Source organism: Macrosteles quadrilineatus, unplaced genomic scaffold, assembly GCF_028750875.1.
Source record: "Macrosteles quadrilineatus isolate MER2022 unplaced genomic scaffold, UCM_ALF_1.0 Scaffold_2__2_contigs__length_208266976, whole genome shotgun sequence".
NCBI lineage: Eukaryota > Metazoa > Arthropoda > Insecta > Hemiptera > Cicadellidae > Macrosteles > Macrosteles quadrilineatus.
Genome location: NW_026542595.1, coordinates 160,117,497 through 160,129,899, shown reverse-complemented (window position 1 = coordinate 160,129,899; position 12,403 = coordinate 160,117,497). Strand labels below are relative to the sequence as shown.

Sequence of the window (12,403 nt, the reverse complement as noted above, 5' to 3'; positions counted from 1 at the left end):
TGGAAATTCGCTTAGACGGCAGGTTTGCTGCGGCGGAGGTATTTGTTTATTGGATAAAAATTATCCGTCTGTATAGTTTATTCAAACTTGATTTTAGGAGATGATAGGGATTTGATTATAAATATTTTTACTAAATATACCGTAATGGGTTATACATTTTAATCTTTGGAATAGAAGTGTAAATACAACCAGCTAAAGAATAAAACTTTTGAAAGTTAACTAAAATAGGGTTCATACATCTCTTTTACAAAAATCAACTGACAATATGTACAGTATGTATTTTTTATATTACATACAAATTCGATGAATTTTTATTAATAAATGAACAATTCTGATCAACCAATTTTATATTTTTAGACAATTATAATTTAATTATGGCTAAGAAAATGATACAATCATAGATTACTGCTCTACGGTGTGTTTCATAATGATAACACTAATCAGCTCACAAACCGAATATTATATAACTTATATCTTAGCTATGGTGAAATTTACTATTTTTGTTAGCAGAAATACATCTGATTCCAACAAAATATTTACTCAGAATCATTCACTTGGTTTTGCCGTCTTCCAATTAACCGATTTTACTAATATTAAAACGACTTTATTAACCAAAAACCTCTGAAAACCTATAGCTAAAAGTTTTAAACATTTATAAATAAAATTGTAAATAAATTTGTCTGTGCTTTGGAAGAATTATGATAGTCCTTGGCTTGATTAAGCCGTTGATAATTGAAAAAATGTTTCTTAATTTACTGACAAATTGTAGTTTGTCAAAGCCAAATAATTTCACTAATCTAAGATAAGTAGTTATCTTTAGGGCCATTAAACTCCGTTGCAACTACTTGCAAGCCTTTGTGTTTATTACAAAACCATTAAACTCCTAAATCAAGGAAATGAGCCTCCGTTTCCGCTGTGCAGGTAGGGAGGGGAGACGTTTAATATATAACCCAGATAATGTACAAGCTCTACCCACCCTTAGAGTTGAACCTAGATTGTGATTTTGCGATTCCTACTTTCTTCTTCTAAAATATCTGCAATTGTATTATATTTTACCGTTTTATTTGGTTTTATATTTAACTTACGTTATTGGGTTTACCCAATTATTTTATGGAGAAAAATATGTTGAGTTGTCATATCGTGCTTTATTACAACATATTTCATCATACGCAACAGATACTACTGTAAAGCATTTTCATAATTGCTTATCTACAATTCATTATTTCCATGTTATAAAAGTAAGGTAATTGTATAAATTGTTATATGAGTATTTCTACCTAATTAAGAACAATAAGTAATTAGTCCAGATTTAGATCAAGAATTTAATATCGTATAATTTTATAGGATTATTTTTTTATATTTTTGAATTAAGAGGATGGATTTGAATAGTCTAATCATTTTTTGATAAAATAGATTTAGCAATTAAAAAAAAACTTTGATTTTGATCTAATAACATTGAAATTTTATTTTATTTTTCATTTTTGGGCTACTCTTGCTTATAATCATTCTAGGATATTCGTAGATATAGTTAGGATATGACTCTATTGCTTGCTTGAATGCATGTATTTGTGAACTAATTATGAGATGACTATTTAATCATATACATTAAAAGCTGTAAAGGTTTCATAAAAAAAAAACGTTGATGCCTTATAAAAAGGGCAAAAGAGAAAAGGGATATGAAATCGACGAATAAAAATTCATAAACATATATTTACAGTCACATTAAATATTATTACAAATCGACTATTTACACTAGGTTACAAGTAGGTAGCCCTTACAGACTTTGTACAATATCTACAATTAGATAAACAAGGAAACACTCAGTCTTCGTATATGACTAGTTGGACATAAATAAAACAAATTAATTTACATTACATAAATATAACAAAACATTAATAGTAGTTGAATGACTTATTGAATTAAAATTGTAGAGAAATTGGAGACACATAATCAATGTATTTAAGCAACTAAAACATTCAGTAACTCAAATTACCTTCGAGTTTAGCTTTTTATATTTACAGAAATTATTCGGAATTTGTATTTTGCACTTAGATCCCGTTACAATTAGCAAAACCAATAAACCCAAATAAATAACATATTCTGCATTTGGCGTGGCCTTTACCCCACTAACAGTTATGATAGAGATAACTAATATGGGTAATTACATTCAATGCGCTCTTATGCAAAGTAATCATTTCATAAAAGCCTATAATTTAATATTTGGAACATCAATTATATTGATTGTAAACTATTTAAGTACCATCAATTAACAAGAGCACCAAAGTAAATGGAAAGCTTGATTTAACGCTAGTTGCAGAGAGGCCATATTGAATTACATGTGGTTTTATTTATTACATTAACTAATCTTTACATTTACGTTTGATTAAAATTACAAAATATATCAGCTAATACAGCCTGAGCACCCGATGACATAAAATAAATACTAGAAACAGTTTATGTAATCATAAGAGAAAGGTTACCTATAAAAATATAAGAAATGTTTAAATTTTAATGAACTTTTGAACGTTTTTTTTATACCAGTAAGGATTAAACATACCAAAATTTATTATTTTAAATTATTAATACAATTTACGTAAAAGAATCACTATGTTTTAGTACTTGACAAAATGTACTCATGATAGACAATACTGCAATGAGTTTATTTTAAACTTATTTTTCAATGTATGGAACACACCACTTTACCAATAGATTCACTATCAACCTGTGTCTAATATTTGTACATCTACACGAAAGATGCAATTGATAACTCCTCACCAAAAAATACTAAGTCCAATAACATAATTTAAATGAATGAGATTCATTTTAACATCGTCTGTTTCCAAAATTTATTACAAATAAAAAGTCCTAACTCATATGTTTCACTATAGATCTTAACTGTTATCACCACTTTGCTTAAGTTTAGGGAGTCAATCTAGTGGTGGAGCGCGGGCTTCGATACCCGAGGTCCTAGGGTCAAATCCCATAAATCACCAATAGTTTTAACCATGTGATCAACACACGTACATCTGAACCAAATCTGAAGTAATGAGTATACACGATTTCTGGCAAGAACCTAGAATTTTTGGACCCAAAGTTAGGACATAAAAACCACTGTCCTTAGAATGAATTTGACAACAAATTTTACGAAATTGACAGTTCTCAGTGTTTATAATGATTAATAAAAAATAAAAACTTATTGGACTCAGTAGGTTCTGGTACAGAGCTCTATGAAAGTATATACTCTATATGTAACCTGTCTCCTAACCTTTCTTCTGACCGGTCAATGGTTCAAGGCCCTGGCAGTCAGTCCCAAGTAGACTGGAGGTTATGAGACAGGTTCCATCATACAGACTATAGTATACACTGAAGCAGTCACGAAGAGTTAGGAACTATGTCGTATGTACAGTTGTAGGTTGGCTTCATCACGATGAGCCGCATACTGAGGGGATAGCCTCTAGCGGGGCGGGGGAGGCATTCATCCCTAGCCTCACTGCGGGGGGGTATACTGTAAACAACAGAGTGGGTTAATACACTGTTATTGTTGTCTTAGTCAACATGGATCAACTTTGTTTCCATATTTCTGTCGGAAATAATCATGTTGTAGCCCAATGTTTGGGAGTGAAAAATTAAGTTGAAGATAATTGTTTAAGAAGTTTAGGCATACAAATAAAATTAAATAATTTAATTGTTTCATTTCGGAAAAAATTTTATTTTATAGAGAGATTATATAAAATGTTCACAAAATAAGAGTACAGGATATAATGTACCGGTATTCACTTATTCAAAAGAGGAAGGGGTTTTTTATATTTTGTTTACCTGTTACATTATTGGTTATCTATGGGTTATCTATTGTGGGTTATCTATTATTGGTTATTAGATGAAGGTACAGAAAACAAGGTATTTCAAACCATCAGATGTATTTATCTTTGAATGCATAAGAATATCTTAGTAAACTGTCTTTAGAAATAAATAACACTGGTACAAATCAATCAAAATCCATTGGAAAATGTAGACGAAAATATTCAACATAAAACTAATGTAGTAATGTAGTCACCTTTGAATATATGGGAAGGCTGGTTGAAGTCTTGTACAGTTTTCGTCCTCGGAGTCCAACCGCCCCACCGCCAGGTGAATATGCCCAGGACTAGCAGGAAGGTGGCTAGTGACGCAGCTACCCCAGCGATCACAGCGATGTGGGGATGAACTACAGTAGAGGGATGAACTGACACCTGGTGTACAAGGGAGTCACTAGCGCCCCTGGTGTGGGTGTCGAGAACTAACTGTTCACTCTGTCCACCGTGCTTCCAGTCGTGGCGGACCAGTTCGACCTGCAATTGAAGTTTTGAGGTTAAGGATGGTAATTTTGCAATAGTTGGCTTAAGAAGGGTTGTTATAATCCAAAGTGATTTGTACTCAGCCCCTGAAGAACCCATCTCAAAGTTCTCGTAAGAGGGAAACTTCTGGCAGCAATCTACAAATGAAGACGCAGTTGATGTCAACAGCCTAGAATTCTAGGGATGAAAAATGATAATAAGGGTTTACATTTAGGGTTGTAAGATTTGTAAGGGAGAAGGTGTACAGAATTAAACTATTAGTGAAATGTAAAGGTAATTGTGTATGTTTAAGATTTTACACGGTAACCAGTTAACCGAAAGAATTTGACTTTATATTTAAGAAAAAATGGGTTACAAGATAAAATAGATATTTTAGTTTACTTTCATATACGTCTTGTTGCTTCAGTGTTGGCATATTCTAGGAAATCTTTATGTAATAGGTGTCCCTGCTACAGAGATTAAGACTTATTCATTTTGATTGGTTTCCGTACACGAGCTTCGATGGTAAAACTACAAAAAACTGTCTTTAGATCATTAAAAGTGAAACAAAATTTGTCTGGTAAATATTTGAAAAAATTTTGTTTATTAAATAACTACTCACATTTTCCTGTCCATAGTTGTTATTTTATAATCATAAAATGTATATGTTTAACGTGATTTATATTTTTCAATTACAAGAATGGCATTATGCCGACTCGAGAAGACGAATCATTTTAGAGCCTGTGTTTTCTCAGAATACAAATGAAAGATTGGAGGGAAGAGAGAGAAGGGTGATTGTTTATCCAATAGAGCACTCCAAGTGTACTTTTGTTGTTTATTGAGTTGTTTCAAATTGGCTATGATTTGATTACTTCTCACAAGTCCCTCGTATTTTGAGATTGGTTTCCCTGTTGACAACTGACAAGTCACGTTTCTTCTCAGGCGTAAGTTAAATCAGTTTTGAAATAATATAATTTATCACTTGTTTAGGCGATTATTTCTTTCGTTTTATTATTTGTTCTGTAAGGTCAATATATTTCAGTGTACATTTCGTATTCCTTTACTCCAAATCGTAATTGTACGTTTTTCCTTCAGTGTTAAGTGCTCAAAGTTTAAATCAGCGATCCATTATCTTATTTTCAACATTATTAGTTTATATTTTTTAAGATAAGGTGTAGATTGCATGATTAATTTTTCAAGATGAAATAGGAATTGTTGATGTTCTGACAATTACAAATACCTTATTAAATTAGGTGATTATGAGAAGATAATGATAACCAACCAGGAAGTATTTTTATCCAGAACTTGAATTCGTATACAAAGCCAGTTAAGATGCAAACTTGATTTCGACCCAAACAAGTGATAGAGATTTTACCTTGAATTATATATCTTAAGTGTCAAACGATGAAAAATCTCATAAATATCCAATTGATTACCCTTCAGATTATTCTTAAACTTTTACCACGGTAAACAAAACTATACAAAGAAGTATATAAATATTAAAAGTACACAAAATTCACCTGTATATGGTAGACAGTGTCAGGCCACAGTGATAGAGTGACTGCGGTCGAGTCAGTGAATAAGTTCCCTCTGAGGCCTCCACCATCGACCTCCCAAGTGACTAGGTACACAGGCGCTACAGAGGAAGTTGTTTGAGGGTTCCAGGCTACTTCGGCTATCACCAGGACCTTCTGGTGAATCAGGGACAGCTGACGAAGGTTCCATCTGCCATCGATGTCCTTCTGTAATAAAACACATAGGATTGTAAATACAAGTTTTGGATAGGACTGTACGTAACTGCATATTTAGATTGCTAGGTCATATTGGTGTTTTTTGTACTAAAAAGTGGAAATTAAGTTGTGATCTTTTGTATAAAAACAAAAAACAATTGCCAATTATCATGAATACTTCTGTAGACCTTGTAAAATAGTGGAATGTCATTTTCTTTTTTTTTGCGGTTATTTTTATTGGTCTAGATACCCTTTAGCCTAATCAAAATCGTCACTAACGTATTGATTGGATATTTTTTATTACAACTTTTCTGATTTCTGAATTGTAAGAAAAGGTTTTTTCACAGTTCACTATGAATATGAATTTATTTATGTGTTCTGATCATCACTTGAGCACCAGTACGTGTTTGAAAAACGTTTAGTAAATTAGTAATTGTTTGAGTAACGATACAACAATACAAGTAAGTGTACGTGAGTTGAGTTCAGAGATATGTATGTTTAACATCGTGATTTATGTTGTTGAATTGTTATCATAAAATACTGATTGTAGGTTTTGTTTTCTTAGAATTTATGTGAGTTGGCACACGCCACTGCTTGAGCATAATAACAACATTACATTTTTAGAGTCGTTCTTTCACTTTTAGAAAGTAATTAACATCCTCCTAAACTAGTTTAGAAACTGAATATCAGATTATGTAGGAATGTCCTAACGAAGAGTGAATTTGATAAACTTAGAAAATACAAAGTTAGTTTAAGCAGATTAGGCTGTTCGGTGGAAGTGGAGAAGTTTATTTAAATGTATGCTAATTCCAAGGTTGATCTAATATATGCTAACTCGGTTGGCTTCGACAGACGGAATGAAGAAGTGAACAGCTGAATAATGTTGACAGCGAAACTAACAATATTTAATTTACAACCATTGTAACTTGCAACCATTCCCTTTATAAATATGTCAGTGACGTTGAAAACACCTTGTATCCGCAATTCCGCATCATAATTTTCTCTTTATTTATATATTTTACTGTAGGGATATCCATTTTTATTCTTCTAATATCACTGTGAAATCAATTCTCCGAACATTTTACATACATGCTTGTATTTTAGGGAATTTGGAGTGAGTTGTTAAAACCATTTATGTCGTTCAATTCCAGAGCAGTATCGTAAGTATACAACATCTTCAGGGGTAAAACTAGCAGCATATAGTTATGGGAAGACCTGCACAATTGAAGGTGTAATGATTCAGATTTCTCCACAGCAGTGTTTCTTATATTGTGGTGACAAAAACATATACTGCCTGACTTATTGCCCATTAAAAGTAGTGTACACCACGGTGAGACAAAATAATCCTGCTTATTCACTTTGGTTAGAAGAATACAGATACATATTAGGGTATCTTTTCGATGGCTAGAAACTGGACCTAGCTGTTCTTGATCTGCAGGACTTCATAAATTATCCTTGCTAAAATATAACAATTCGATGTTATGTTATTTTGTTGTCATTGGTCTGAATTAACAAGACTAAACTCGGAGATGCTTTTACGTGTTTATTGTAACTGTGAGACTTCAAGTTTGTAGTGTGTTCGATGCGTCTACATCAATTTAGAAGTGACATCTTCGTGGGGAATGACAAAGGTTTTAACACAGTAGCTCAGAGTTATCATTATGCATATTACCATTGATTATAAATATTACTTACCAGCATATCCAGAGGGTCCTGACTCGGCTCAGCAAACACCTGAGTGTTGATATGCGGCGCAGGCAGCCTCAGCGTCCGCAGCGCATCCTGACTGACTTGCCGCAGCACATCCTCAGCAGCGGGGAGGGCGGAGCCCCGCGGACGGTAGATGGTCACCAACCCTTCTCTAGCCACTACCAGCACTCTCAGCGAGGTGTCTGGTACTCTAGCGGTCAGATCCATGGTCTGGAGCAGTTGTCTCCACTGGCCTCCTGATTGGCTCATCACCACGTAGACGAACGGCGACCCCAGACCCCCGGGGGACGGCCAGCTGACTTGCAATCCTGACCGGGATATCACCTGTTGACCTTGAGTGACCAGGACGGGGGCTCGCTGCGCTGAACCTTCCCGATGGAACTGACAGGCTAGTTGACACCCGCTACCCTGTAAGTGGGAAATATGTTTGTAAAACAATGCACTTTACTGCACTTTAAACAATGCAGGCGAGACCTAAGTGGCAACGCCGCAATCTCGGCCTACCGGAACATCAATTTGCTTCATAATGGAGCTTCTGATCAATATTTCTGTTTGCATGTTTGTTGTACTGTTATTACGATGGCAATAGGCCGGCCGGTGCGACGTTGCCATACACCAACGCCGCGGTCTTGTTTTAGAGGAAGCTTTAGGAATAACTTTACTGTTTACTCGTCATTACATACATTACTGATAGACCCACAAAGTCTGGCTTACAAAAAAAGAACTTTCATATACCGTTCAGAGGGCTACAAAGCTTCAGTTGTAGTGTATACAGACTCGGTTATATCTATATCTATCTATATATTAATAGGCAAGCATGTTTCTTTAAAACCTTTTTTCTCAGCTCGTGTGCATCGTGGGGTAAATCTACGCATACCGTTAGAAAGCTATTTTCCTGTAGGTGTGCAGAATCCCTTTATAAATTTAAATAGGCTCAAAGATAAGCACAAAAAATGAGTTTAAAAATTTGGAAAAATTAACATGGATCTTATGCGTTGCCATGCTGGTGACGAAATAACAACGAAATATAAACAGAAAATCAAAACAAATGGAAGAAACTCCAATCACATGTTTTATTTACAGTGTGGGGTGAAAATAGAGAAGTGAGTAAGTTTACATTACATATTTTTGGTCGAGTTTCGACCACTGGACGACCTCTCGTTATAATAAAAGCAAGATTATTTAAGGGACGGGTTTTTATGTACCACTTTCAATACTTAGCCCCATTTTTACCACCATACCATAACACTTTTCAGAGACACTTAATTTAAGTATTTTGTAACCATTAGGTCATAAGTTTACTCCTACAAATTTGAATTCACTCCTAATAAAGTAGACTCATAATTTTTGCAATATTTTTTTCAGCTAACATTCTATCAGTGAAGTCATGAGTGTACTTACGCAAAGTGCCGTTTTCGAGCAGATGACGCCCCAGACGACAAAGTTGGACTCCAACTGCTGGCATCGCTCCCAACACTGTCAACAAACGGACTAATTACAAACCATCACGGGGAGACAGGTTTATTAATATCTGCTAAATTTGTCTTTATTAGCTGCTTTGAAGTCCAGACTGTCACGGCCGGAGGTAGAGATTCTGGGACACCCTGTGTGTCACGGACCTCCGAGGAAGATCTGGATGATGGATTCTTCTAAATTAAAACTGGGGTTAAGGTGACAGGATTGTTGTATACATTCTATATTACGAGTATATCAACCTCAGTTTATGGTTAAGTTGAAAAATATATTTTAACGATAAAATATTTAGATATTTTAACCACAATTTAACCCTACAATGTAGTTATCGTACTAGAAATGGCATTGCAGGAAATGAGCCAGTCTATTGCTTCACATCTCCAAGCGAAATCCAATTCGAGAGGTTTGATCCCCAGTCTATGGTAACAATAATAGAAATGTGAGGACTACAACTGTTTTCTTTAAAACCGTTTGCAACATAGTCATAAACGAAAATGTCTCTTTTACAAATCTGTGTATAAATGGTTGGTCGATGTTCCCAATAACCATTTCAGCGATTTTGTTAACTAAATTTATAAGAAATATAATATATTTGGAATAAATATTGATTCATTGATTGGTGAACACTGCTCACCAATGTTAAGTATTAATTGAAATCGTTTTAATTCAAACTTGATCCCATTTAAAATATTTTACGTTTCCCATACCCACGCATTAATTAATAACTATTATTGTAACTACCATTTTAAACGTCTGAAGAGAAAATAAATCCGAACCTTACAATAATGTATTTAAAAAGCATTAACGGTTAAAGTTCTTAATTATACAAATACAAATAAACTATGATAGTTTTTCAACGAATGTTCCTTTGGAGATTAATTTATTCCTAAAATGCCCTAACTATATTTACCAAGTTAGTGTAAATCAAGTTATATTAGATGTAATCAGGCCACTACAGTTACACTGACAGTTGTACCAACTGAAATCCAAGCTTTGAACTCCCTCAGGAGATTGGCGGACTTGGAAACAATAATCATCTCAGAGTCCAACAACTTCGACGTCGATAATATCTGGAAATCCCCCGAGACGAAAACTCTTGATGGAATTAAAATCCTGCATTTACGAACGGTTTTGTTTCTGAGAAATCGTTTTTCCGGTTTAAATTTTACAAGGTTTGTCCAATCTTCGCTGTAAAAACAATGATTTTATACATGTTTCACAAAAACAGTATTATACAATTAGTTTAAACCTGCATTGATTAAAAATGTGTTATTTCATTCAAAAATCAAAGTTACCTTGTTTAGTTCCACTTGAAAATTCAAGGTTTGTTGGAACAAATTCAATATTATTTTATACGTCATAGCATATGTGTGATTTTATATATTTTTGTGAGAAAACTGTCTGAACCCCCATGTTGTTACCATCTACAGTAACCTTTTGCTAGATAGCCCGTTTTAATGTCATTATTTATAGCCCAGTAAAAAAAATATATGGGTACAGAATCGATCTCGTGAACTTGGGAATGAGGTGATCACAATTACCACTGAATACCAATACCATTGTTTAAGAACTCATCGATAATGTTCAAATCGAATAGATTTAAGTCTACATTCTTTTTGGTCGATGTTTCCATTTCCTCTGATCGAGATTACCTGACAACGCTAAACTATTATAATCTACCTACTCTTAAACTTATTCTTAATTGCCTTTTATTGTGTGTGTGTTTTATTTTTTTATGGAACCATCTCTTTAGAATATCCATAAAGAACAACAGTCACAAAATTTACAAAAACTCATTTATATTTCACCCAGTTTACTTTTACTTTTTTCCAAGCAACTAAACCACACCCGCTTATCTCTTTTCCCCGAGAATCCCCTGTAGCGTTATAGGGATGAATCTAAGGTCTATAACAGTAAATCAAGGAGGGAGCCGGAGCAGGAGCCTACGGTAATGCATGAGGCGCCCCCAGGATGCGTAAGGGCGATCTCAACCCCTATCAAAAACAAATTGGCTCCCTGGGCAGCTGCCACTATTGTACTTTACGCTAAATCTGCTGCAACCGAAACGCACGAAATCCGAAACTAGTCCTAGCCTGAAACTAGATACTCCCCAGGGATTAGTATTAGTCCTGGGAAAAAAACAGAGCAACAAACAACTGAATACAAATCTCGCAAGCGTTCTATTAGGTTTTATATTACCTATAATACCTTTGGGAAGATCATGTGTTATTTGATACTTTGGATCTCTGATGGGGGTGCTTCACTAGGTTTGGGAACTAATGTGAAGCATATTTTGTAAACTTAATTTTCTAGAGTGATATTAAATGAAACTACTATAATTGTATAGTTAGTTTCGTTAATTTTACTTCCGTGTAGTAGAAATGAAGTTGAAGGTCAGTCATTTGGACTGAAACTCGTTAGCATTTAAAACATGATTTGTTATAGGTAAGGCCAAGATTCTTAGGATAAGTTTATTAAAAGTATAGTTATTTGGCTATGTATTGTTATGTTGTTACACATTTGTTGAATCTACTATAGTTGTTGTTTATCATCGCCCGTAAGAAATAGTTTGTTAACTTCTTCAGAAATAATATAGTTTTTCGTCACATAAGTACCTTTTTTTCACAGGTAGCAGAACCTTATTTCATAGGTAGCACAAATTCTAAAAATTGTACAAGTTGTATACATTGTACGAATTGGTACAAATTGTATTTGCATGAATTTAGTGGAAGATCGGGCATTAGATTTGGACAAAAGGTGTGTTTTATTGAATTAAGTTCCTCTTAGCTTCTGTGGATTAGGTTTTGTTGCTTATATTGGTTGATTCTTTTTAAACGAGCTTATTGTGCATACGGTTTTAGTTTGTGTATATTATTAGTATATTCAGTTTGAGACCATAACAAATCTCTCAACTAGTTTTACTCCTTTATTCCTTATATGGCAATGTTCAAACGTTACACACCCCTATTATCCATACCATTCGATCAATTGCCTCGAGTTCAATTAATCGCACACATTGTATAAAGGCAATTGATTAGATCACATCAAATACTACGGAACTGCCCCAGTAACTGAGGGACATTCTCTCGGACTGTTAGAGAAGCACTCGAGTCTGAGATGGCTTTGGTCTCAAGATGTTGATTGTACTCCAGAGATCAACTCTAATTAATGGCCCAT

The 12,403-nt window shown here is 34.1% G+C and overlaps 1 protein-coding gene across 1 annotated transcript in view; it reads right to left on the bottom strand.

Moving 5' to 3' along the window:
• Positions 1-1,690: 1,690 nt before the first annotated feature.
• Positions 1,691-12,403, bottom strand: part of LOC128987837 (uncharacterized) — a 54,532-nt gene continuing 43,819 nt past the window's right edge. Inside the window, exons 3-7 of the mRNA XM_054408873.1 lie at positions 9,155-9,229; positions 7,739-8,161; positions 5,834-6,055; positions 4,055-4,328; positions 1,691-3,505 (exon numbers count right to left, since the gene is read on the bottom strand). Of these exons, the coding sequence (XP_054264848.1) occupies positions 3,423-3,505; positions 4,055-4,328; positions 5,834-6,055; positions 7,739-8,161; positions 9,155-9,229 (1,077 nt within the window). The 3' untranslated portion in view covers positions 1,691-3,422. The remainder of the gene's footprint in view (positions 3,506-4,054; positions 4,329-5,833; positions 6,056-7,738; positions 8,162-9,154; positions 9,230-12,403) is intronic.